Raw genomic sequence first — 27,353 nt, 5'->3', positions numbered from 1 at the left:
CACCGCCATACACCTGTCATACTGCCGCCATACACCTGTCATACCACCGCAATACACCTGTCATACCGCCGCTATACACCTGACATACCGCCGCCATACACCTGTCATATCGCCACCATACACCTGCCTTCCTGCCGCCATACCCCTGCCATACCGCCACCATACCGCCGCCATACACCTGCCTTCCTGCCGCCATACACCTGTCATACCGCCACCATACACCTGTCATACAGCCACCATACACCTGTCATACCGCCTCGCCATTGCCAGTTTTCCTTCACAGTGAATATAATTCCTGGGCCTACTCACCCGACACTGTCCTTCCAGACACCGATGGTGGTTGACGCCTTCCTCCTCCCGCAGACAAAGGGTCCCGTCGTGGAAATGGGAACTCCGCCGGGTGAGGATGTTGGTGTTGTCACGGAGACAGTACATCTCACACGGGGGCTCTGAGGGAGATCATTGACAGTACATCTCACACGGGGGCTGTGAGGGAGATCATTGACAGTACATCTCACACGGGGGCTCTGAGGGAGATCATTGACAGTACATCTCACACGGGGGCTCAGAGGGAGATCATTGACAGTACAGCTCACACGGGGGCTCTGAGGGAGATCATTGACAGTACATCTCACACGGGGGCTCTGAGGGAGATCATTGACAGTACAGCTCACACGGGGGCTCTGAGGGAGATCATTGACAGTACATCTCACACGGGGGCTCTGAGGGAGATCATTGACAGTACAGCTCACACGGGGGCTCTGAGGGAGATCATTGACAGTACTACTCACACGGGGGCTCTGAGGGAGATCATTGACAGTACATCTCACACGGGGCTCTGCGGGATATCATTGACAGTACATCTGACAGAGCTCTGAGGGAGATCATTGACAGTACATCTCACACGGGGCTCCGAGGGAGATCATTGACAGTACATCTCACACGGGGCTCTGCGGGATATCATTGACAGTACATCTGACAGAGCTCTGAGGGAGATCATTGACAGTACATCTGACAGAGCTCTGAGGGAGATCATTGACAGTGCATCTGACAGAGCTCTGAGGGAGATTATTGACAGTACATCTCACACGGGGCTTTGCGGGAGATCATTGACAGTACATCTCACACGGGGGCTCCGAGGGAGATTATTTACAGTACATCTCGCACGGGGCTCTGTGGGATATCATTGACAGTACATCTGACACGGGGCTTTGCGGGAGATCATTGACAGTACATCTGACAGAGCTCTGGGAGAGATCATTGACAGTACATCCGACATGGGGGCTGCGAGGGAGATCATTGACAGTACATCTGATATGGGGGCTCTGAGGGAGGTCATTGACAGTACATCTGACACGTTGGCTCTCCTTGCAACACGCCTACCTGAAGTCCCCTGGTAGGGCGTCCAGTGATGATTGACCCCATTCAAGGGGATGGCGTCGGTGGCGGCACACTGCTCGGCGAGATAGTTCGCCTGACTCGTGTTGCATGTCTGTGATAGGGGGACAAAGCAGAGATGACGGATTATGGGTGGAACGACGCATCGCCATTGTCCACTGCAGTACGTTGGTGAGAACATATGATATAAATAGTCAGAGAGATGGTATTGATAGATGTAATCAGCGACTTGGGGACGTGTTTGGAATAATGCAAGCAGATATATAGTGTCGGCTGGTAGAGGTCGCGCCAAAATTGCTGGATTGGGTGATGGAGGTTAGTTGTTATTTATGTTTCAGAATGATCCCGTCCGAGGTCCACACACACGACGATGGCGTCCCACCGTGTAGTGGCTTCCTCCTGGTACTGTAAACACTCCTCAATAGCAAATATGATGTCATCATAATTTGCATAATGCTTGTCAGACAGTCCTGTCTTCAAGTTTGGGAATAGATGGAAATGTGATGTGAACTACGGGGGATGCACCATGAGTTCAAAGTCACCTGTCATGCGCTGCAGCCATGGCGACAACGGACTTGTACACAAGAACATCATCCTCTGGGAACAACACACCTTTATAGTGAGGTTTTCACGACGTTTGATAGTGATATTCTTACGCAGTTGTTTAACCAGATTAGCATGATATTGGTCATTAATGGTCTGACTATTCGGGAGCAAACTATCAAGGCTGTACTATACATCCTCCGTAGTGAGGATCACCGCGACCTGTCAACCAACCCTCGTACTTCAGTGCTTGTGAACAGCAACAGTGTGTTCAGCTAACGGTACATCATGGCAACAATGATATTCTTAGCTCTGTGACGTCACGTCAGTCATCCACAGTCGTCACACATCACAGAAGACTGACACTGACTCCTTGGTTACATATTCTCTCTACTGGACGGTTTTAGTTTGAAGCGAAAGACCCTCGCAGCTCTCTTCCACTGATATTCGGTATTTGAGCGTTTGCTTGTTTGTGTGTTGTTTAACGCCGCACTCAGCAATATTCCAGCTATATGACGGAGATCTGTAAATAATCGAGTCTTGACCAGACACTCCAGTGATTGACATCATGAGCATCGATCTACATAATTGGGATACGATGACATGCATCAACCAAGTCGGCGAGCCTGACCATCCGATCCCGTAAGTCGCCCCTTGCGACAAGCATGGTCGCCTCTCGTGGTAAGCATGGGTTGCTGAAGACCTATTCTACCCCGGATCTTCACGGGTCCCTCACAGTTAGATGTTGAGATGGTCAGTACCTACCTGCAGGTTGCACATCTCGGCCTGGAGTCCCACACCTTCACACGGCTTGCCTCCGAACTTGGGGCTGGTCACAGACAGGAGAGACAACATATACAAACTGAGACATTTCCCTATAACACAGTGCCCTCCCAACTGAGACTACCGGAAGTCTACCAGTGTGTTAATGGATGGGAGATCCCAGAGCTGAGACTACCGGAAGTCTATGTTAATGATATGCGAGATCGTAGAGCTGAGACTACCGGAAGTCTATGTTAATGATATGCGAGATCGTAGAGCTGAGACTACCGGAAGTCTATGTTAATGATATGCGAGATCGTAGAGCTGAGACTACCGGAAGTCTATGAGTGTGTTAATGATATGCGAGATCTTAGAGCTGAGACTACCGGAAGTCTATGTTAATGATATGCGAGATCGTAGAGCTGTGACTACCGGAAGTCTATGTTAATGATATGCGAGATCGTAGAACTGAGACTACCGTAAGTCTATGAGTGTGGTAATGATATGCGAGATCTTAGAGCTGAGACTACCGGAAGTCTATGTTAATGATATGCGAGATCGTAGAGCTGAGACTACCGTAAGTCTATGAGTGTGTTAATGATATGCGCGATCTAAAAGCTGAGACTACCGGAAGTCTATGTTAATGATATGCGAGATCGTAGAGCTGAGACTACCGGAAGTCTATGAGAGTGTTAATGATATGCGAGATCTTAGAGCTGAGACTATCGGAAGTCTATGTTAATGATATGCGAGATCGTAGAGCTGTGACTACCGGAAGTCTATGTTAATGATATGCGAGATCGTAGAGCTGAGACTACCGGAAGTCTATGTTAATGATATGCGAGATCGTAGAGCTGAGACTGCCGGAAGTCTATGAGTGTGTTAATGGATCGGAGATCTTAGAGCTGTGACTAAGGTAAGTCCAAGTTTATGTTTTGCAAGATCCTAGAGTTGAGACTACCGGAAGTCTAACAGTTTGTTAATGGATTGGTGATCTCAGAGCTGTGACTACCGGAAGTCTATGTTAATGATATGCGAGATCGTAGAGCTGAGACTACCGGAAGTCTACCAGTGTTTTAATGGATGGGAGATCGTAGAGTTGAGCCTACCTTAAGTCTATGAGAGTGTGATGGATGGGAGATCGTAGAGTTGAGACTACCGTAAATCTATGAGAGTGTTAATGGATGGGAGATCGTAGAGTTGAGACTACCGTAAGTCTATGAGAGTGTTAATGGATGGGAGATCGTAGAGCTGTGACGACTGGAAGTCTATGATAATGGATCGGAGTGAGGACAGTCGTAGAGCGCTCTGTTGATGGACAGCACAAGCAACAATATTCCAACGCATCACGGCAGACGCGAGTTAAGCCAGACAAACCGGTGATTGACAGCATGAGCACAATCCACGCCGTCAGGGTATACGTGCACCCAGGCTATCCGCAGATCCCCTTAAGTCCTCTCTGAAGACAAGCACGGGGCACAGGATCTACTCCGCCACTGAATCCCTCGGGAGCCAAGTTTCTTACAGTATGAGAACAAACCCCCAATGGATGCTGCTAGTCCTGTGTCAGGAGATGGAGAAGTGAGGGGACTACTTACGATGGGTTGTCACATGCTCGGCTCTTGTACGTGACTCCACCCCCACACGTCCGGGAACAGGGTGACCAGGCTGGGTCCCACGCCGACCACGCCCCGTCCACCGCGTCAGGGCCGTTCGTGCCGAAGTCCACACACTTGCCGCCCATACACCACTGTCACACAGAGATAGGTGCTTACCCCACATAGGTGCGCTACATGTAGGTTTGTGTTAAGTATGGTTACGTGTGCAGGACGTGTGTTTTAGGTTTCTGTTACACGTGCATTACGTGTTTGTTAAGTTTGGTTACGTATACATGACGTGTGTGTTAAGTTTGTGTTACACGTGCATTACGTGTTTGTTAAGTTAGTGATATGTGTGCAGGGCGTGTGTTTTAGGTTTCTGTTACACGTGCATTACGTGTTTGTTAAGTTAGTGATGTGTGTGCAGGGCGTGTGTGTTAAGTTTGTGTTACACGTGCATTACGTGTTTGTTAAGTTAGTGATATGTGTGCTGGGCGTGTGTTTTAGGTTTCTGTTACACGTGCATTACGTGTTTGTTAAGTTAGTGATGTGTGTGCAGGGCGTGTTTGTTAAGTTTGTGTTACACGTGCATTACGTGTTTGTTAAGTAAGTGATATGTGTGCAGGACGTGTGTGTTAAGTTTGTGTTTCACGTGCATTACGTGTTTGTTAAGTTTGGTTACGTATACATGACGTGTGTGTTAAGTTTGGTTACGTATACATGACGTGTGTGTTTGTGTTACACGTGCATTAAGTGTTTGTTAAGTTAGTGATATGTGTGCAGGACGTGTGTGTTAAGTTTGTGTTACACGTGCATTACGTGTTTGTTAAGTTTGGTTACGTATACATGACGTGTGTGTTAAGTTTGCGTTACGTGTGCATGACGTATATATATATATACCAGGGATCAGGCATGTCATACAGATATATTTACAACACAAGCTGTTTTTGTGCGGCATAACTGACCAGGTGCTATACCGACCTTGGAGGGGGCGCACTCGGTTCCGTCCATCCTGGGGGTGCCCTCCGTCACGCACATCCCGCCCTTGGGGGCATAACACACCAGGACACCGCACTCGTCCTGCAGGGGAGAGACGTCACGTGATGCACCACACATTGTGTCCTTCACGCCTCACTCTCACCTCACAAACATGTTTTTATGCTACTAAACAAATGTAAATGGAAGTAGTGTGGTCGGGTATACACGTGTATCAATGAACACGGATTGAAACACAATACGCAACAGTATTTGGTGATATGTTTCAATAAAAAAACACAATTATAACATGCAAACTGCTGTGCAACTGATGTGCATTCGTCTGGAATTTGTACGATAACTTCTGACCACAAAATTCACCCCTCGTTTTTCAAAACAAATTGCATAATGATTCTCGTATTGTCAGCGACTATATTAAGGTGATACACATCAACACAACTGAAATATATAATGCACATAGGCTACAAAGACCAGTTACAGACGTGTCTGATACTCTAGACTCCACCCCGAAACACAACATACACTGCTCATCTGGCGGTAGAGCTTGGAGTAGACTGTGTTGTTACCCTGTGGTAGAGCTTGGAGTAGACTGTCTTGTTATCCTGTGGTAGAGCTTGGAGTAGACTGTGTTGTTATCCTGTGGTAGAGCTTGGAGTAGACTGTGTTGTTACCCTGTGGTAGAGCTTGGAGTAGACTGTATTGTTACAGTGTGGTAGAGCTTGGAGTAGACTGTGTTGTTACCCTGTGGTAGAGCTTGGAGTAGACTGTATTGTTACAGTGTGGTAGAGCTTGGAGTAGACTGTGTTGTTACCCTGTGGTAGGGCTTGGAGTAGACTGTGTTGTTACCCTGTGGTAGAGCTTGGAGTAGACTGTGTTGTTATCCTGTGGTAGAGCTTGGAGTAGACTGTGTTGTTATCCTGTGGTAGAGCTTGGAGTAGACTGTGTTGTTACCCTGTGGTAGAGCTTGGAGTAGACTGTGTTGTTATCCTGTGGTAGAGCTTGGAGTAGACTGTGTTGTTCTCCTGTGGTAGAGCTTGGAGTAGACTGTGTTGTTACCCTGTGGTAGAGCTTGGAGTAGACTGTATTGTTACAGTGTGGTAGAGCTTGGAGTAGACTGTGTTGTTACCCTGTGGTAGAGCTTGGAGTAGACTGTGTTGTTACCCTGTGGTAGGGCTTGAAGTAGACTGTGTTGTTACCCTGTGGTAGGGCTTGGAGTAGACTCTGTTGTTACCCTGTGGTAGAGCTTGGAGTAGACTGTGTTGTTACCCTGTGGTAGAGCTTGGAAAAGACTGTGTTGTTATCCTGTGGTAGGGCTTGGAGTAGACTGTGTTGTTACCCTGTGGTAGGGCTTGGAGTAGACTGTGTTGTTATCCTGTGGTAGAGCTTGGAGTAGACTGTGTTGTTATCCTGTGGTAGAGCTTGGCGTAGACTGTGTTGTTACCCTGTGGTAGGGCTTGGAGTAGACTGTGTTGTTACCCTGTGGTAGAGCTTGGAGTAGACTGTGTTGTTACCCTGTGGTAGGACTTGGAGTAGACTATGTTGTTACCCTGTGGTAGGGCTTGGAGTAGACTGTGTTGTTACCCTGTGGTAGAGCTTGGAGTAGACTGTGTTGTTACCCTGTGGTAGTGCTTGGAGTAGACTGTGTTGTTATCCTGTGGTAGAGCTTGGAGTAGACTCTGTTGTTACCCTGTGGTAGAGCTTCGAGTAGACTGTGGTGTTATCCTGTGGTAGAGCTTGGAGAAGACTGTGTTGTTACCCTGTGGTTGGAGTTGGAGTAGACTGTGTTGTTACCCTGTGGTAGAGCTTGGAGTTGACTGTATTGTTATCCTGTGGTAGAGCTTGTAGTAGACTGTGTTGTTATCCTGTGGTAGGGCTTGGAGTAGACTGTGTTGTTACCCTGTGGTAGGGCTTGGAGTAGACTGTGTTGTTACCCTGTGGTAGAGCTTGGAGTATACTGTGTTGTTACCCTGTGGTAGAGCTTGGAGTAGACTGTGTTGTTACCCTGTGGTAGGGCTTGGAGTAGACTCTGTTGTTACCCTGTGGTAGGGCTTGGAGTAGACTGTGTTGTTACCCAGTGGTAGAGCTTGGAGAAGACTGTGTTGTTACCCTGTGGTTGGAGTTGGAGTTGACTGTATTGTTATCCTGTGGTAGAGCTTGTAGTAGACTGTGTTGTTATCCTGTGGTAGGGCTTGGAGTAGACTGTGTTGTTACCCTGTGGTAGAGCTTGGAGTTGACTGTATTGTTATCCTGTGGTAGAGCTTGTAGTAGACTGTATTGTTACCCTGTGGTTGGAGTTGGAGTAGACAGTGTTGTTACCCCGCGGTAGAGCTTGGGGTAGACTGTTTTGTTACCCCACGGTAGAGCTTGGAGTAGACTGTGTTGTTACTCGCCCTATGGTAGTAGACTGTGTTGTTACTGCCCCTATGGTAGTAGACTGTGTTGTTACTGCCCCTATGGTAGTAGACTGTGTTGTTACTGCCCCTATGGTAGTAGACTGTGTTGTTACTCACCCTATGGTAGTAGACTGTGTTGTTACTGCCCCTATGGTAGTAGACTGTGTTGTTACTGCCCCTATGGTAGTAGACTGTGTTGTTACTGCCCCTATGGTAGTAGACTGTGTTGTTACTGACCCTATGGTAGTAGACGGTGTTGTTACTGCCCCTATGGTAGTAGATTGTGTTGTTACTGCCCCTATGGTAGTAGACTGTGTTGTTACTGCCCCTATGGTAGTAGATTGTGTTGTTACCGACCCTATGGTAGTAGACTGTGTTGTTACTCACCCTATGGTAGTAGACTGTGTTGTTACTGCCCCTATGGTAGTAGACGGTGTTGTTACTGCCCCTATGGTAGTATACTGTATTGTTACCGACTCTATGGTAGTAGACTGTGTTGTTACTCACCCTATGGCAGTAGACTGTGTTGTTACTGCCCCTATGGTAGTAGACTGTGTTGTTACTGCCCCTATGGTAGTAGACTGTGTTGTTACTGCCCCTATGGTAGTAGACTGTGGTGTTACTGCCCCTATGGTAGTAGACTGTGGTGTTACTGCCCCTATGTTTGTAGACTGTGTTGTTACTCACCCTGTTGTAGCGCTTGGTAAAGTCTGTGTTGTTACTCACCCCGTTGTAGCGCTTGGTGAAGTCTGTGTTCTTACTCACCCCGTTGTAGCGCTTGGTGAAGTCTGTGTTCTTACTCACCCCGTTGTAGCGCTTGGTGAAGTCTGTGTTGCTACTCACTCCATTGTAGCGCTTGGTAAAGTCTGTGTTGTTACTCACCCCGTTGTAGCGCTTGGTGAAGTCTGTGTTGCTACTCACCCCGTTGTAGCGCTTGGTGAAGTCTGTGTTGGGGCAGCTCCTGGATTTGCTGCCGTACGCCAACTTGCACTGAGCGTCCCCGTCGTAGATGATCCCAGGTTTGTCGTTCAAAAGCTTTAACGTCGCCCCTGTGGGAAGGTCGTTGAGGCAGGAGGACTGTTCTTTCCTGTGTTGAGAAGAAAAGTCTGGTGTCACAAGACGTATCTCAGGCAAATAGAATGGAAATTACTCAACTTAAACCAATCTGATTTTCCGTTTGTTGAAAAATGAAAAAAAACAGCTTTATTGTAGTTAACTTACTTTCATACTTTGAATCTGTAACACCGCAATATGATTAGGCACATTGCTGGTTGCATCATGACAATATTGCACGTTGCTGGCTACGTCATGACAAGGTTGTGTGTTGCTGTTCACATGAGAACGTTGTGTGTTTCTGGCAACGACATGACTATGTTGTGTGTTTCTGGCAACGACATGACTATGTTGTGTGTTGCTGGCTACGTCATGACTATGTTGTGCATTTCTTGCTACGTCATGACAACGTTGTGTGTTGCTGGCTACGTCATGACAACGTTGTGTGTTGCTCTTCACATGACAACGTTGTGTGTTGCTGGCAACGCCATGACTATGTTGTGCATTGCTTGCTACGTCATGACAACGTTGTGTGTTGCTTGCTGCATCATGACAATATTGCACGTTGCTGGCTACGTCATGACTATGTTGTGTGTTTCTGGCAACGCCATGACTATGTTGTGTGTTGCAGGCAACGCTATGACTATGTTGTGTATTGCTGGCTATGTCATGACAACGTTGTGTGTTGCTGGCAACGCCATGACTATGTTCAGTATTGCTGGCTACGTCATGACAACGTTGTGTGTTGCTGGCTACGTCATGACAACGTTGTGTGTTGCTGGCTACGTCATGACTATGTTGTGTATTGCTGGCTACGTCATGACAACGTTGTGTGTTGCTCTTCACATGAGAACGCTGTGTGTTGCTGGCTACGTCATGACAAGGTTGTGTGTTGCTGGCTACGTCATGACAACGTTGTGTGTTGCTCTTCACATGACAACGTTGTGTGCAGCTGGCAACGCCATTACTATGTTGTGTATTGCTGGCTACGTCATGACAAGGTTGTGTGTTGCTCTTCACATGAGAACGTTGTGTGTTGCTGGCTACGTCATGACAAGGTTGTGTATTGCTGGCTACGTCATGACAACGTTGTGTGTTGCTCTTCACATGAGAACGTTGTGTGTTGCTGGCTACGTCATGACAAGGTTGTGTATTGCTGGCTACGTCATGACAACGTTGTGTGTTGCTGGAAACGCCATGACTATGTTGTGTGTTGCTGGTTACGTCATGACAACGTTGTGTGTTGCTGGCAACGCCATGACAAGGTTGTGTGTTGCTGGTTACGTCATGACAACGTTGTGTGTTGCTCTTCACATGAGAACGTTGTGTGTTGCTGGCTACGTCATGACAAGGTTGTGTATTGCTGGCTACGTCATGACAACGTTGTGTGTTGCTCTTCACATGACAACGTTGTGTGCAGCTGGCAACGCCATGACTATGTTGTGTGTTGCTGGCTACGTCATGACAAGGTTGTGTGTTGCTGGCTACGTCATGACAACGTTGTGTGTTGCTCTTCACATGACAACGTTGTGTGCAGCTGGCAACGCCATGACGATGTTGTGTATTGCTGGCCACGTCATGACAAGTTGTGTGTTGCTGGAAACGTCATGACAACGTTGTGTATTGCTGGCTACGTCATGACAACGTTGTGTATTGCTGGCTACGTCATGACAACGTTGTGTGTTGCTGGCAACGCCATGACTATGTTGTGTATTGCTGGCAACGTCATGACGCTCTGTGTGTTTCTGGCAACGCCATGACAACGTTGTGTGTTGCTGTCAACGTCATGACTATGTTGTGTATTGCTGTCAACGTCATGACTATGTTGTGTGTTGCTGGCTACGCCATGACTATGTTGTGTGCTGCTGTCAACGTCATGACTATGTTGCGTATTGCTGGCAACGTCATGGCGCTGTGTGTGTTTCTGGCAACGCCATGACAACGTTGTGTGTTGCTGTCAACGTCATGACTATGTTGTGTATTGCTGTCAACGTCATGACTATGTTGTGTGTTGCTGGCTACGCCATGACTATGTTGTGTGCTGCTGTCAACGTCATGACTATGTTGTGTATTGCTGGCTACGTAATGACAACGTTGTGTGTTGCTGGCTACGTCATGACAACGTTGTGTGTTGCTGTCAACGTCATGACTATGTTGTGTATTGCTGCCTACATCATGACAACGTTGTGTGTTGCTGGCTACGTCATGACAAGGTATGTGTTGCTGGCTACGTCATGACTATGTTGTGTATTGCTGGTTACGCCATGACTATGTTGTGTATTGCTGGTTACGTCATGACTATGTTGTGTATTGCTGGCTACGTCATGACAACGTTGTGTGTTGCTGGCTACGCCATGACTATGTTGTGTGTTGCTGGCTACGCCATGACTATGTTGTGTGTTGCTGGCTACGCCATGACAATGTTGTATGTTGCTGGCTACGTCATGACTATGTTGTGTATTGCTGGCTACGTCATGACAACGTTGTGTGTTGCTGGCAACGCCATGACTATGTTGTGTGTTGCTGGCAACGCTATAACTATGTTGTGTGTTGCTGTCAACGCCATGACTATGTTGTGTGTTGCTGTCAACGTCATGACGCTGTGTGTGTTTCTGTCAACGTCATGACAAGGTTGTGTGTTGCTGGCAACGTCATGACTATGTTGTATGTTGCTGGCTACGTCATGACTATGTTGTGTATTGCTGGCTACGTCATGGCGCTGTGTGTGTTTCTGGCAACGCCATGACTATGTTGTGTATTGCTGGCTTCGTCATGACAAGGTTGTGTGTTGCTGGCAACGCCATGACTATGTTGTGTGTTGCTGGCAACGCTATAACTATGTTGTGTGTTGCTGGCTACGTCATGACAACGTTGTGTGTTGCTGGCAACGCTATAACTGTGTTGTGTGTTGCTGGCAACGCTATTACTATGTTGTGTGTTGCTGGCAACGCCATGACTATGTTGTGTGTTGCTGGCTACGTCATGACAACGTTGTGTGTTGCTGGCAACGCTATTACTATGTTGTATGTTGCTGGCAACGCTATTACTATGTTGTATGTTGCTGGCAACGCCATGACTATGTTGTGTGTTGCTGGCAACGCTATAACTATGTTGTGTATTCCTGGCTAGGTCATGACAACGTTGTGTGTTGCAAGCAACATCAGTACAATGTTTGTGTTGCAAGGGTATGTCATGACAATGTTGTACATACTTCAAGAAGCGGCCGACGGCCTCGCTGCTGCAGGATGACCAGATGAATCCCGCCGGACCGTTCCCACCCCCAGCCGCCATGATGTAGCTACTCCCGTTGCAGCTGTTGCCGTCCCCGTCGTGGTTAACACCGAGGCTTCAAACAGATGAAAGAGATACTGCGGGTCTGATATACTCAACTAACTTGCCCCATTAGTCTACTCTACCAGCTTGTGCCCCATTAGTCTACTCTACCTGCATATGTCCCATTATTCTACTCTACCTATATGTGCCCTATTAGTCTACTCTACCAACTTGTGCCCCATCTAGTCTGCTCTACCTACATATGCCCCATTATTCTACTCTACCTACATATGCCCCATTATTCTACTCTACCTACATATGCCCCATTATTCTACTCTACCTACATGTGCCCCGTCTAGTCTACTCTACCATCTTGTGCCCCATCTAGTCTACTCTACCAACTTGTGCCCCATCTAGTCTACTCTACCTACTTGTGCCCGAATAGTCTACTCAACCTACCTGTCGCCCGTCTACTACACCAACGTGTGCCCTGTCTAGTCTACTCAACCTACCTGTCGCCCGTCTACTACAACAACGTGTGCCCTGTCTAGTCTACTCTAACTACATGTGCCCCGTCTAGTCTACCAACTTGTGTCCCGTCTAGTCTACTCTACATACATATGACCTGTCTAGTCTACCTACTTGTGGCACGTCTAGTCTACTCTACAAACATATGATCCGTCTAGTCTTCTCTACATACATATGACCCGTCTAGTCTACCTACTTGTGTCCCGTCTATCCTACTCTACCTATATTTAACCCGTCTACTCTACCTACTTGTGTCCCGGCTTCTCTACACTACCAACTTGTGCACCCATCTAGTCTACTCTACCAACTTGTGCCCCGTCTAGTCTACTCTACGAACTTGTGCCCCGTCTAGTCTACTCTACCAACTTGGGCCCCATTTAGTCTACTCTACCAACTTGTGCCCCATCTAGTCTACTCTACCAACTTGTGGCCCATTTAGTCTACTCTACCTACTTGTGCCCCATCTAGTCTACTCTACCAACTTGTGCCCTGTCTAGTCTACTCTACCAACTTGTGCCCCGTCTAGTCTTCTCACCAACTTGTGCCCCATCTAGTCTACTCACCAACTTGTGTCCTGTCCAGTCTACTCTACCTACCTGTCGCCCGTCTACTCCCTCCACCAACTTGTGCCCCATCTAGTCTACTCACCAACTTGTGCCCCATCTAGTCTACTCTACCAACTTGTGCCCTGTCTTGTCTACTCTACGAACTTGTACCCCGTCTAGTCTACTCTACCTACATGTGACCCGTCTAGTCTACCAACTTGTGTCCCGTCTAGTCTACTCTACATACATATGACCCGTCTAGTCTACCTACTTGTGTCCCGTCTAGTCTACTCTACCTACATATAACCCGTCTATTCTACCTACTTGTGTCCCGTCTTATCTACACTACCAACTTGTGTCCCGTCTTCTCTACACTACCAACTTGTGTTCCATCTAGTCTACTCTACCTACATGTGACCCGTCTAGTCCACCAACTTGTGCCCCATCTAGTCTACTCTTCCTACCTGTCTCCCGTCTACTCTGCTCACATGTGTCCCGTCTAGTCTACTCTGCTACATATGTCCAATCTAGTCGACTCTGCTACATGTCCCTTCTATTCTACCAACTTATTCCCCGTCTAGTCTACTCTACCAACTTATGCCCCATCTAGTCTACTCTTCCAACTTGTGCCCCGTCTAGTCTACTCTGCCACATATGTGCCGTCTATTCGACTCTGCTACATGTGTCCCTTCTATTCTACCAACTTGTGCCCCGTCTAGTCTACTCTACCAACTTGTGGCCCATCTAGTCTACTCTACCAACTTGTGCCCCGTCTAATCTACTCTACCAACTTGTGCCCCATCTAGTCTACTCTACCAACTTGTGCCCCATCTAGTCTACTCTACCAACTTGTGCCCTATCTAGTCTACTCTACCAACTTGTGCCCCGTCTAGTTTACTATGCTACATGTGTCCCGTCTAGTCTAATCTACCAACTTGTGCCCTGTCTAGTCTACTCTACCAATTTGTGCCCCGTCTAGTCTATTTTACCAACGTGTGCCCCATCTAGTCTACTCTACCTACCTGTCTCCTTTCTACACTGCCCACCTGTGTCCCCTCTAGTCACTTCTACCCATCTTTGTCCTGTCTAGTCTACTCTGCCCACCTGTGTCCGATCTCGTGTGCGAGAGTGAGTCCCAGGTCGAGCCCCGTGTCCTGGTTGTAGGAACACCGCTGCATGTTGACACATGCTCCACCTAACACGGCCAGGCCCTCCGTGCCCTCCGTCCCGTGACTGTGGATGTCCAGGCTGTGGGCAGATACAGTCGCCGGAATCAGTGAAGTAAACAATGTTAAGGGGACACAAGGATAAACCATGAGGACATGACCTTGTGTTTCAACTACATCTACGTCCGTGTGTCTCAGCTACACTACTGAGTGTGTCACAGCTACACTACTGACTGTGTCTCAGCTACACTACTGACTGTGTCTCAGCTACACTACTGAGTGTGTCTCAGCTACACTACTGTACTGTGTCTCAGCTACACTACTGAGTGTGTCTCAGCTACACTACTGACTGTGTCTCAGCTACACTACTGACTGTGTCTCAGCTACACTACTAACCGTGTCTCAGCTACACTAATGACTGTGTCTCAGCTACACTACTGACTGTGTCTCAGCTACACTACTGAGTGTGTCACAGCTACACTACTGACCGTGTCTCAGCTACACTACTGACTGTGTCTCAGCTACACTACTGACTGTATCTCAGCTACACTACTGACTGTGTCTCAGCTACACTACTGACTGTGTCTCAGCTACACTACTGAGTGTGTCACAGCTACACTACTCACTGTGTCTCAGCTACACTACTGAATGTGTCACAGCTACACTACTGACTGTGTCACAGCTACACTACTGACCAGTGTCTCAGCTACACTACTGACTGTGTCTCAGCAACACTACTGAGTGTGTCACAGCTACACTACTCACTGTGTCTCAGCTACACTACTGACTGTGTCTCAGCTACACTACTGTAATGTGTGCGTCTCAGCTACACTACTGAATGTGTCACAGCTACACTACTGACGGTGTCACAGCTACACTACTCACCGTGACACATCTACACCACTCACTGTATCTCAGCAACACTACTGACCGTGACACATCTACACCACTCACTGTGTCTCAGCAACACTACTGACCGTGTCTCAGCTACACTACTGACTGTGTCTCAGCTACACTACTCACTGTGTCTCAGCTACACTACTCACTGTGTCTCAGCTACACTACTGACTGTGTCTCAGCTACACTACTGTAATGTGTGCGTCTCAGCTACACTACTGAATGTGTCACAGCTACACTACAGACGGTCTCACAGCTACACTACTCACCGTGACACATCTACACCACTCACTGTATCTCAGCAACACTACTGACCGTGACACATCAACACCACTCACTGTGTCACAGCTACACTACTGACTGTGTCTCAGCTACACTACTGACCGTGACACAGCTACACTACTGACGGTGTCTCGGCTACACTATTGACTGTTTCTCAGCTACACTACTGACCGTGTCTCAGCTACACTACTAACTTTGTCTCAGCTACACTACTGACTGTGTCTCAGCTTCAATACTGACTGTGTCTCAGCTACACTACTAACTTTGTCTCAGCTACACTACTGACTGTGACACAGCTACACTACTGACTGTGTCTCAGCTACACTACTGACTGTGTCTCAGCTACACTACTGACTGTGTCTCAGCTACACTACTGACGGTGTCTCGGCTACACTATTGACTGTGTCTCAGCTACACTACTGAGTGTGTCTCAGCTACACTACTGACGGTGTCTCAGCTTCAATACTGACTGTGTCACAGCTACACTACTGACTGTGTCTCAGCTACACTACTAACTTTGTCTCAGCTACACTACTGACTGTGTCTCAGCTTCAATACTGACTGTGTCTCAGCTACACTACTGACTGTGTCTCAGCTACACTACTGAGTGTGTCACAGCTACACTACTGAGTGTGTCACAGCTACACTACTGACGGTGTCTCAGCTACACTACTGACTGTGTCTCAGCTACACTACTGACTGCATCTCAGCTACACTACTGACCGTGTCTCAGCTACACTATTGACTGTGTCTCAGCTACACTACTCACTGTGTCTCAGCTACACTACTGACGGTGTCACAGCTACACTACTGTACTGTGTCTCAGCTACACTACTGAGTGTGTCTCAGCTACACTACTGACTGTGTCTCAGCTACACTACTGACTGTGTCATAGCTACACTACTCACTCTGTCACAGCTACGCTACTCACTCTGTCACAGCTACACTACTGACTGTGTCTCAGCTACACTACTGACTGTGTCTCAGCTACACTACTGACTGTGTCTCGGCTACACTATTGACTGTGTCTCAGCTACACTACTGACTGTGTCACAGCTACACTACTGACTGTGTCTCAGCTACACTACTAACTTTGTCTCAGCTACACTACTGCCTGTGTCTCAGCTTCAATACTGACTGTGTCTCAGCTACACTACTAACTGTGTCTCAGCTACACTACTGAGTGTGTCACAGCTACACTACTGAGTGTGTCACAGCTACACTACTGACTGTGTCTCAGCTACACTACTGACGGTGTCACAGCTACACTACTGTAATGTGTGCGTCTCAGCTACACTACTGACTGTGTCTCAGCTTCAATACTGACTGTGTCTCAGCTACATTACTGACTGTGTCTCAGCTACACTACTGACTGTGTCTCAGCTACACTACTGACTGTGTCTCAGCTACACTACTGACCGTGTCTCAGCTACACTACTGACTGTGTCTCAGCTACACTACTGACTGTGTCACAGCTACACTACTGACTGTGTCTCAGCTACACTACTGAGTGTGTCTCAGCTACACTACTGACCGTGACACAGCTACACTACTGACTGTGACACAGCTACACTACTGACTGTGTCACAGCTACACTACTGACTGTGTCTCAGCTACACTACTGGCTGTGTCTCAGCTACACTACTGACTGTGTCTCAGCTACACTACTAACTGTGTCTCAGCTACACTACTGACTGTGTCTCAGCTACACTACTGACGGTGTCTCAGCTACACTACTAACTTTGTCTCAGCTACACTACTGACTGTGACACAGCTTCACTACTGACTGTGTCATAGCTACACTACTCACTCTTTCACAGCTACACTACTCACTCTGTCACAGCTACACTACTCACTGTGTCTCAGCTACACTACTGACTGTGTCTCAGCTACACTACTGACTGTGTCTCAGCTACACTACTGACGGTGTGTCGGCTACACTATTGACTGTGTCTCAGCTACACTACTGACTGTGTCATAGCTACACTACTAACTTTGTCTCAGCTACACTATTGACTGTTTCTAAGCTACACTACTGACCGTGTCTCAGCTACACTACTAACTTTGTCTCAGCTACACTACTGACTGTGTCTCAGCTTCAATACTGACTGTGTCTCAGCTACACTACTGACTGTGTCTCAGCTTCAATACTGACTGTGTCTCAGCTTCACTACTGACTGTGTCTCAGCTACACTACTGACTGTGTCTCAGCTACACTACTGACTGTGTCTCAGCTACACTACTGACTGTGTCTCGGCTACACTACTGACTGTGTCACAGCTACACTACTGAGTGTGTCTCAGCTACACTACTGACTGTGTCTCAGCTACACTACTGACTGTGTCTCAGCTTCAATACTGACTGTGTCTCAGCTACACTACTGACTGTGTCTCAGCTACACTACTGACTGTGTCTCAGCTACACTACTCACTGTGTCTCAGCTACACTACTGACTGTGTCTCAGCTACACTACTGACTGTGTCTCAGCTACACTACTGACCGTGACACAGCTACACAACTGACTGTGTCTCAGCTACACTACTGACTGTGACACAGCTACACTACTGGCTGTGACTCAGCTACACTACTCACTCTGTCACAGCTACACTACTCACTGTGTCTCAGCTACACTACTGACTGTGTCCCAGCTACACTACTCACTGTGTCTCAGCTACACTACTGACTGTGTCTCAGCTACACTACTGTAATGTGTGCGTCTCAGCTACACTACTGAATGTGTCACAGCTACACTACTGACGGTGTCACAGCTACACTACTCACCGTGACACATCTACACCACTCACTGTGTCTCAGCTACACTACTGACCGTGTCTCAGCTACACTACTCACTCTGTCACAGCTACACTACTGACCGTGACACAGCTACACTACTCACTCTGTCACAGCTACACTTCTGACCGTGTCTCAGCTACACTACTCACTCTGTCACAGCTACACTACTCACTGTGTCTCAGCTACACTACTGACTGTGTCTCAGCTTCAATACTGACTGTGTCTCAGCTACACTACTGACTGTGACACAGCTACACTACTGTACTGTGTGCATCTCAGCTACACTACTCACTGTGTCTCAGCTACACTACTGACTGTGTCTCAGCTTCACTACTGACCGTGTCTCAGCTACACTACTCACTCTGTCACAGCTACACTACTGTCTGTGTCTCAGCTATACTACTGACTGTGACACAGCTACACTACTGTACTGTGTGCGTCTCAGCTACACTACTCACTGTGTCTCAGCTACACTACTGACTGTGTCTCAGCTTCACTACTGACCGTGTCTCAGCTACACTACTCACTCTGTCACAGCTACACTACTGTCTGTGTCTCAGCTATACTACTGACTGTGTCTCAGCTACACTACTGACTGTGTCACAGCTACACTACTGACAGTGTCACAGCTACACTACTGACTGTGTCTCAGCTACACTACTGCACTGTGTGCGTCTCAGCTACACTACTGACCGTGACACATCTACACCACTCACTGTGTCTCAGCTACACTACTGACTGTGTCTCAGCTACACTACTGTACTGTGTGCGTCTCAGCTACACTACTGTGTGCGTCTCAGCTACACTACTGACCGTGTAAGTAGAATGGAGACATCAGCATGTTGAGGGTTGTAGTCATCATCAGGGTTAAAGCCCTCCTGCCATTTGCAGAATGCGTTGAGAGTGTAGTCTGCGTCCGTGGTGACTTCGAGGTCAGCCTGGGGAGATAACATAGACACACATGAGGGATAAAACTCAGACACATGGTAGATAACACATAGCCATGTGGGGGATAACATAGAAACATGTGCAATAACACAAACGCAACAGTAACAGAAACATTTCAGAGATTACATAGATATATGGGAGATAACACAGACACATGGGAGATAACACTGAGACGTGTGGGAGATAACACAAACACATGGGAGATAACACTGAGACATGTGGGAGATAACATAGACACATGGGAGATAACACTGAGACGTGTGGGAGATAACACAAACACATGGGAGATAACACTGAGACGTGTGGGAGATAACACAGACACATGGGAGATAACACTGAGACATGTGGGAGATAACACAGACACATGGGAGATAACACTGAGACATGTGGGAGATAACACTGAGACATGTGGGAGATAACACATAGACATGGGAGATAACATAGACATGTGGGATAACACAGAGACATGTGGGAGATAACACAGACACATGGGAGATAACACAAACACATGGGAGATAACACTGAGACGTGTGAGAGATAACAGACACATGGGAGATAACACTGAGACGTGTGGGATATAACACAGACACATGGGAGATAACACTGAGACATGTGGGAGATAACACAGACACATAGGAGATAACACTAAGACATGTGGGAGATAACACAGACACATGGGAGATAACACTGAGACATGTGGGAGATAACACATAGACATGTGGGAGATAACACAGACACATGGGAGATAACACAAACACACGGGAGATAACACTGAGACGTGTGGGAGATAACACAGACACATGGGAGATAACACTGAGACATGTGGGAGATAACACAGACACATGGGAGATAACACTGAGACATGTGGGAGATAACACTGAGACATGTGGGAGATAACACATAGACATGGGAGATAACATAGATATATGGGATAACACAGAGACATGTGGGAGATAACAGACACATGGGAGATAACATAGACATGTGGGAAATAACACTGAGACGTGTGGGAGATAACAGACACATGGGAGATAACACTGAGACGTGTGGGATATAACACAGACACATGGGAGATAACACTGAGACATGTGGGAGATAACACAGACACATGGGAGATAACACAAACACATTGGAGATAACACTGAGTCGTGTGGGAGATAACACTGAGACGTGTGGGAGATGACACAGACACATGGGAGATAACACAAACACATGGGAGATAACACTGAGACATGTGGGAGATAACACAGACACATGGGAGATAACACAAACACATGGGAGATAACACTGAGACGTGTGGGAGATAACACAGACACATGGGAGATGACACAGACACATGGGAGATATCACTGAGACATGTGGGAGATAACACAGACACATGGGAGATAACACAAACACATGGGAGATAACACTGAGACATGTGGGAGATAACACAGACACATGGGAGATAACACAAACACATGGGAGATAACACTGAGACGTGTGAGAGATAACAGACACATGGGAGATAACACTGAGACGTGTGGGATATAACACAGACACATGGGAGATAACACTGAGACATGTGGGAGATAACACAGACACATAGGAGATAACACTAAGACATGTGGGAGATAACACAGACACATGGGAGATAACACTGAGACATGTGGGAGATAACACATAGACATGTGGGAGATAACACAGACACATGGGAGATAACACAAACACACGGGAGATAACACTGAGACGTGTGGGAGATAACACAGACACATGGGAGATAACACTGAGACATGTGGGAGATAACACAGACACATGGGAGATAACACTGAGACATGTGGGAGATAACACTGATACATGTGGGAGATAACACATAGACATGGGAGATAACATAGATATATGGGATAACACAGAGACATGTGGGAGATAACAGACACATGGGAGATAACATAGACATGTGGGAAATAACACTGAGACGTGTGGGAGATAACAGACACATGGGAGATAACACTGAGACGTGTGGGATATAACACAGACACATGGGAGATAACACTGAGACATGTGGGAGATAACACAGACACATGGGAGATAACACAAACACATTGGAGATAACACTGAGACGTGTGGGAGATAACACTGAGACGTGTGGGAGATGACACAGACACATGGGAGATAACACAAACACATGGGAGATAACACTGAGACATGTGGGAGATAACACAGACACATGGGAGATAACACAAACACATGGGAGATAACACTGAGACGTGTGGGAGGTAACACAGACACATGGGAGATGACACAGACACATGGGAGATATAACTGAGACATGTTGGATATAACACAGACACATGGGAGATAACACAAACACATGGGAGATAACACTGAGACATGTGGGAGATAACACAGACACATGGGAGATAACACAAACACATGGGAGATAACACTGAGACGTGTCGGAGATAACACAGACACATGGGAGATAACATAGACATGTGGGATAACACAGAGGCATGTGGGAGATAACACAGACACATGGGAGATAACACAAACCCTTTGGAGATAACACTGAGACGTGTGGGAGATAACACAGACACATGGGAGATAACACTTAGACATGTGGGAGATAACACAGACACATGGGAGATAACACTGAGACATGTGGGAGATAACACATAGACATGTGGGAGATAACACAGACACATGGGAGATAACACAAACACATGGGAGATAACACTGAGACGTGTGGGAGATAACACAGACACATGGGAGATAACACAGAGACGTGTGGGAGATAACAGACACATGGGAGATAACATAGACATGTGGGAAATAACACTGAGACGTGTGGGAGATAACAGACACATGGGAGATAACACTGAGACGTGTGGGATATAACACTGAGACACATGGGAGATAACACTGAGACATGTGGGAGATAACACAGACACATGGGAGAAGACACAAACACATGGGAGATAACACTGAGTCGTGTGGGAGATAACACAGACACATGGGAGATGACACAGACACATGGGAGATAACACTGAGACACATGGGAGATGACACAGACACTTGGGAGATAACACTGAGACATGTGGGAGATAACACAAACACATGGGAGATAACACTGAGACGTGTGGGAGATAACACAGACACATGGGAGATAACACAGACACATGGGAGATAACACTGAGACATGTGGGAGATAACACAGACACATGGGAGATAACACAAACACATGTGAGATAACACTGAGACGTGTGGGAGATAACACAGACACATGGGAGATGACACAGACACATGGGAGATATCACTGAGACATGTGGGAGATAACACAGACACATGGGAGATAACACAAACGCATGGGAGATAACACTGAGACATGTGGGAGATAACACAGACACATGGGAGATAACACAAACACATGGGAGATAACACTGAGACGTGTGGGAGATAACACAGACACATGGGAGATAACACTTAGACATATGGGAGATAACACAGACACATGGGAGATAACACTGAGACATGTGGGAGATAACACAAAGACATGTGGGAGATAACACAGACACATGGGAGATAACACAAACACATGGGAGATAACACTGAGACGTGTGGGAGATAATACAGACACATGGGAGATAACACTGAGACATGTGGGAGATAACACAGACACATGGGAGATAACACTGAGACATGTGGGAGATAACACATAGACATGTGGGAGATAACACATAGACATGGGAGATAACATAGACATATGGGATAACACAGAGACATGTGGGAGATAACAGACACATGGGAGATAACATAGACACATGGGAGATAACACAAACACATTGGAGATAACACTGAGACGTGTGGGAGATAACACTGAGTCGTGTGGGAGATGACACAGACACATGGGAGATAACACAAACACATGGGAGATAACACTGAGACATGTGGGAGATAACACAGACACATGGGAGATAACACAAACACATGGGAGATAACACTGAGACGTGTGGGAGATAACACAGACACATGGGAGATGACACAGACACATGGGAGATATCACTGAGACATGTGGGAGATAACACAGACACATGGGAGATAACACAAACACATGGGAGATAACACTGAGACATGTGGGAGATAACACAGACACATGGGAGATAACACAAACACATGGGAGATAACACTTAGACGTGTCGGAGATAACACAGACACATGGGAGATAACATAGACATGTGGGATAACACAGAGACATGTGGGAGATAACACAGACACATGGGAGATAACACAAACCCTTTGGAGATAACACTGAGACGTGTGGGAGATAACACAGACACATGGGAGATAACACTTAGACATGTGGGAGATAACACAGACACATGGGAGATAACACTGAGACATGTGGGAGATAACACATAGACATGTGGGAGATAACACAGACACATGGGAGATAACACAAACACATGGCAGATAACACTGAGACGTGTGGGAGATAACACAGACACATGGGAGATAACACTGAGACATGTGGGAGATAACACAGACACATGGGAGATAACACTGAGACATGTGGGAGATAACACATAGACATGTGGGAGATAACACATAGACATGGGAGATAACATAGACATATGGGATAACACAGAGACATGTGGGAGATAACAGACACATGGGAGATAACATAGACATGTGGGAAATAACACTGAGACGTGTGGGAGATAACAGACACATGGGAGATAACACTGAGACGTGTGGGATATAACACTGAGACACATGGGAGATAACACTGAGACATGTGGGAGATAACACAGACACATGGGAGAAGACACAAACACATGGGAGATAACACTGAGTCGTGTGGGAGATAACACAGACACATGGGAGATGACACAGACACATGGGAGATAACACTGAGACACATGGGAGATGACACAGACACATGGGAGATAACACTGAGACATGTGGGAGATAACACAAACACATGGGAGATAACACTGAGACGTGTGGGAGATAACACAGACACATGGGAGATAACACAGACACATGGGAGATAACACTGAGACATGTGGGAGATAACACAGACACATGGGAGATAACACAAACACATGTGAGATAACACTGAGACGTGTGGGAGATAACACAGACACATGGGAGATGACACAGACACATGGGAGATATCACTGAGACATGTGGGAGATAACACAGACACATGGGAGATAACACAAACACATGGGAGATAACACTGAGACATGTGGGAGATAACACAGACACATGGGAGATAACACAAACACATGGGAGATAACACTGAGACGTGTGGGAGATAACACAGACACATGGGAGATAACATAGACATGTGGGATAACACAGAGACATGTGGGAGATAACACAGACACATGGGAGATAACACAAACACATGGGAGATAACACTGAGACGTGTGGGAGATAACACAGACACATGGGAGATAACACTTAGACATGTGGGAGATAACACAGACACATGGGAGATAACACTGAGACATGTGGGAGATAACACAAAGACATGTGGTAGATAACACAGACACATGGGAGATAACACAAACACATGGGAGATAACACTGAGACGTGTGGGAGATAACACAGACACATGGGAGATAACACTGAGACATGTGGGAGATAACACAGACACATGGGAGATAACACTGAGACATGTGGGAGATAACACATAGACATGTGGGAGATAACACATAGACATGGGAGATAACATAGACATATGGGATAACACAGAGACATGTGGGAGATAACAGATACATGGGAGATAACATAGACATGTGGGAAATAACACTGAGACGTGTGGGAGATAACAGACACATGGGAGATAACACTGAGACGTGTGGGATATAACACAGACACATGGGAGATAACACTGAGACATGTGGGAGATAACACAGACACATGGCAGAAGACACAAACACATGGGATATAACACTGAGACACATGGGAGATAACACAGACACATGGGAGATGACACAGACACATGGGAGATAACACTGAGACACATGGGAGATGACACAGACACATGGGAGATAACACTGAGACATGTGGGAGATAACACAAACACATGGGAGATAACACTGAGACGTGTGGGAGATAACACAGACACATGGGAGATAACACAGACACATGGGAGATAACACTGAGACATGTGGGAGATAACACAGACACATGGGAGATAACACAAAAACATGGGAGATAACACTGAGATGTGTGGGAGATAACACAGACTAATGGGAGATGGCACAGACACATGGGAGATAACACAAACACATGGGAGATAACACTGAGACGTGTTGGAGATAACACAGACACATGGGAGATAACACAAACACATGGGAGATAACACTGAGACGTGTGGGAGATAACACAGACACATGGGAGATAACACTGAGACATGTTGGAGATAACACAGACACATGGGAGATAACACAAACGCATGGGAGATATCACTGAGACATGTTGGAGATAACACAGACACATGGGAGATAACACAAACACATGGGAGATAACACTGAGACGTGTGGGAGATAACACAGACACATGGGAGATAACACTGAGACATGTGGGAGATAACACAGACACATGGGAGATAACACAAACACATGTGAGATAACACTGAGACATGTGGGAGATAACACAGACACATGGGAGATAACACAGACACATGGGAGATAACACTGAGACGTGTGGGAGATAACACAGACACATGGGAGATAACACTGAGACATGTGGGAGATAACACAGACATGTGGATAATAACACAAAGACAAGTGGGAGATAACACAGACACATGGGAGATGACACAGACACATGGGAGATAACACAAACACATGGGAGATAACACAGATAGATGGAGATAACACAGACATGTGGGAGATAACACTGAGACATGTGGGAGATAACACAGACACATGGGAGATAACACTGAGACATGTGGGAGATAACACAGACACATGGTAGATAACACAAACACATGGGAGATAACACTGAGACGTGTGGGAGATAACACCAACACATGGGAGATAACACTGAGACATGTGGGAGATAACACAAACACATGGGAGAAGACAAAGACACATTGGAGATAACACAGATACATTTGGGAGATAACACAGACACATGGGAGAAGACAAAGACACATTGGAGATAACACAGACACATGGGTGATAACACAGACGGATGGAGATAACACAGACTTGTGGGAAATAACACAGACATGTTGGAGATAACACAGACACATGGGAGAAGACAAAGACACATTGGATAAAACACAGACACATTGGTGATAACACAGATAGATGGAGATAACACAGACATGTGGGAGATAACACAAACACATGGGCTGTTGTGTTTCTAAATCTCCTCTCAGCCATTATTATAACCACGATTGCATTGTCTGCTTCTAGGTCTACTCTACCCTAAGTCCCACTTAATTAATGCTGGTCAACAAGATAGAATACAGTCAACCCTAGCAGCCAGGAAATATGCACGCACTGTACTCTGGACACTGTCAGGCCAGTTGATGTAATCTGAATGAGTGAGTGACGGGGTAATGAGACAGACATCCCTGCAGAAGAACATCGATCCCGGATCCATGACAATGTGAGTATGAATCCCAATATCTGGACACAGTACAGCCTGTAGTGACATTCACAGAGGATATTCAGTGAATTAGGTGATAGGCCGTTTTTAGCACTAGCCCTGCCTTGTGACGGCATGGAAGTAGACAATAGCAAATCTATATAAGTGGTATAAGCATCAGCCTTCCAATCTCTACAGAACGACGTACTTCCTGTTTCTGTATGTTCGTCATGGTGACGACGGACAGCCGGATGTCATGACCGAGGGAACTGTCTCGAAACCTCAACGCCGCCTGTTGGGAAAAACAGACAACACAATGAGAGAGTAAAGTTTAATGTCATATTTCGCTGGCTTTTGACAAATATTTCTGAGGACCCAAGTCCAGGTGTTAACAACATGAAGCACGTTAATACCAACTCAATGCAGAGGATATATAACACCGATAGAAGTGAAGTGCACATATAATACAGAGAAATGCACAGATATAACACCGAGAGTGGTGAAGCGCACATATAATATCGAGAGTAGTGAAGCGCACATATAATATCCAGAGTAGTGAAGCGCACATATAATATCGAGAGTAGT

The 27,353-nt window shown here is 46.6% G+C and overlaps 1 protein-coding gene across 2 annotated transcripts in view; it reads right to left on the bottom strand.

The window, feature by feature from the left end:
- Positions 1–27,353, bottom strand: part of LOC124145569 (A disintegrin and metalloproteinase with thrombospondin motifs 10-like) — a 74,361-nt gene that overhangs the window by 30,813 nt on the left and 16,195 nt on the right. For both annotated transcript variants that reach the window (XM_048389122.1, XM_048389123.1), the window contains exons 7-16: positions 26,977–27,060; positions 19,041–19,165; positions 14,194–14,337; positions 11,955–12,089; positions 8,612–8,777; positions 5,283–5,381; positions 4,302–4,453; positions 2,707–2,770; positions 1,384–1,492; positions 310–449 (exon numbers count right to left, since the gene is read on the bottom strand). In XM_048389122.1, the coding sequence (XP_048245079.1) occupies positions 310–449; positions 1,384–1,492; positions 2,707–2,770; positions 4,302–4,453; positions 5,283–5,381; positions 8,612–8,777; positions 11,955–12,089; positions 14,194–14,337; positions 19,041–19,165; positions 26,977–27,060 (1,218 nt within the window). The remainder of the gene's footprint in view (positions 1–309; positions 450–1,383; positions 1,493–2,706; positions 2,771–4,301; positions 4,454–5,282; positions 5,382–8,611; positions 8,778–11,954; positions 12,090–14,193; positions 14,338–19,040; positions 19,166–26,976; positions 27,061–27,353) is intronic.

Source organism: Haliotis rufescens, unplaced genomic scaffold (genome assembly GCF_023055435.1).
Source record: "Haliotis rufescens isolate VD_foot unplaced genomic scaffold, xgHalRufe1.0.p SCAF_8, whole genome shotgun sequence".
In the NCBI taxonomy this organism is placed as follows: domain Eukaryota; kingdom Metazoa; phylum Mollusca; class Gastropoda; order Lepetellida; family Haliotidae; genus Haliotis; species Haliotis rufescens.
This window is presented reverse-complemented; position numbering and strand designations above follow the sequence as displayed.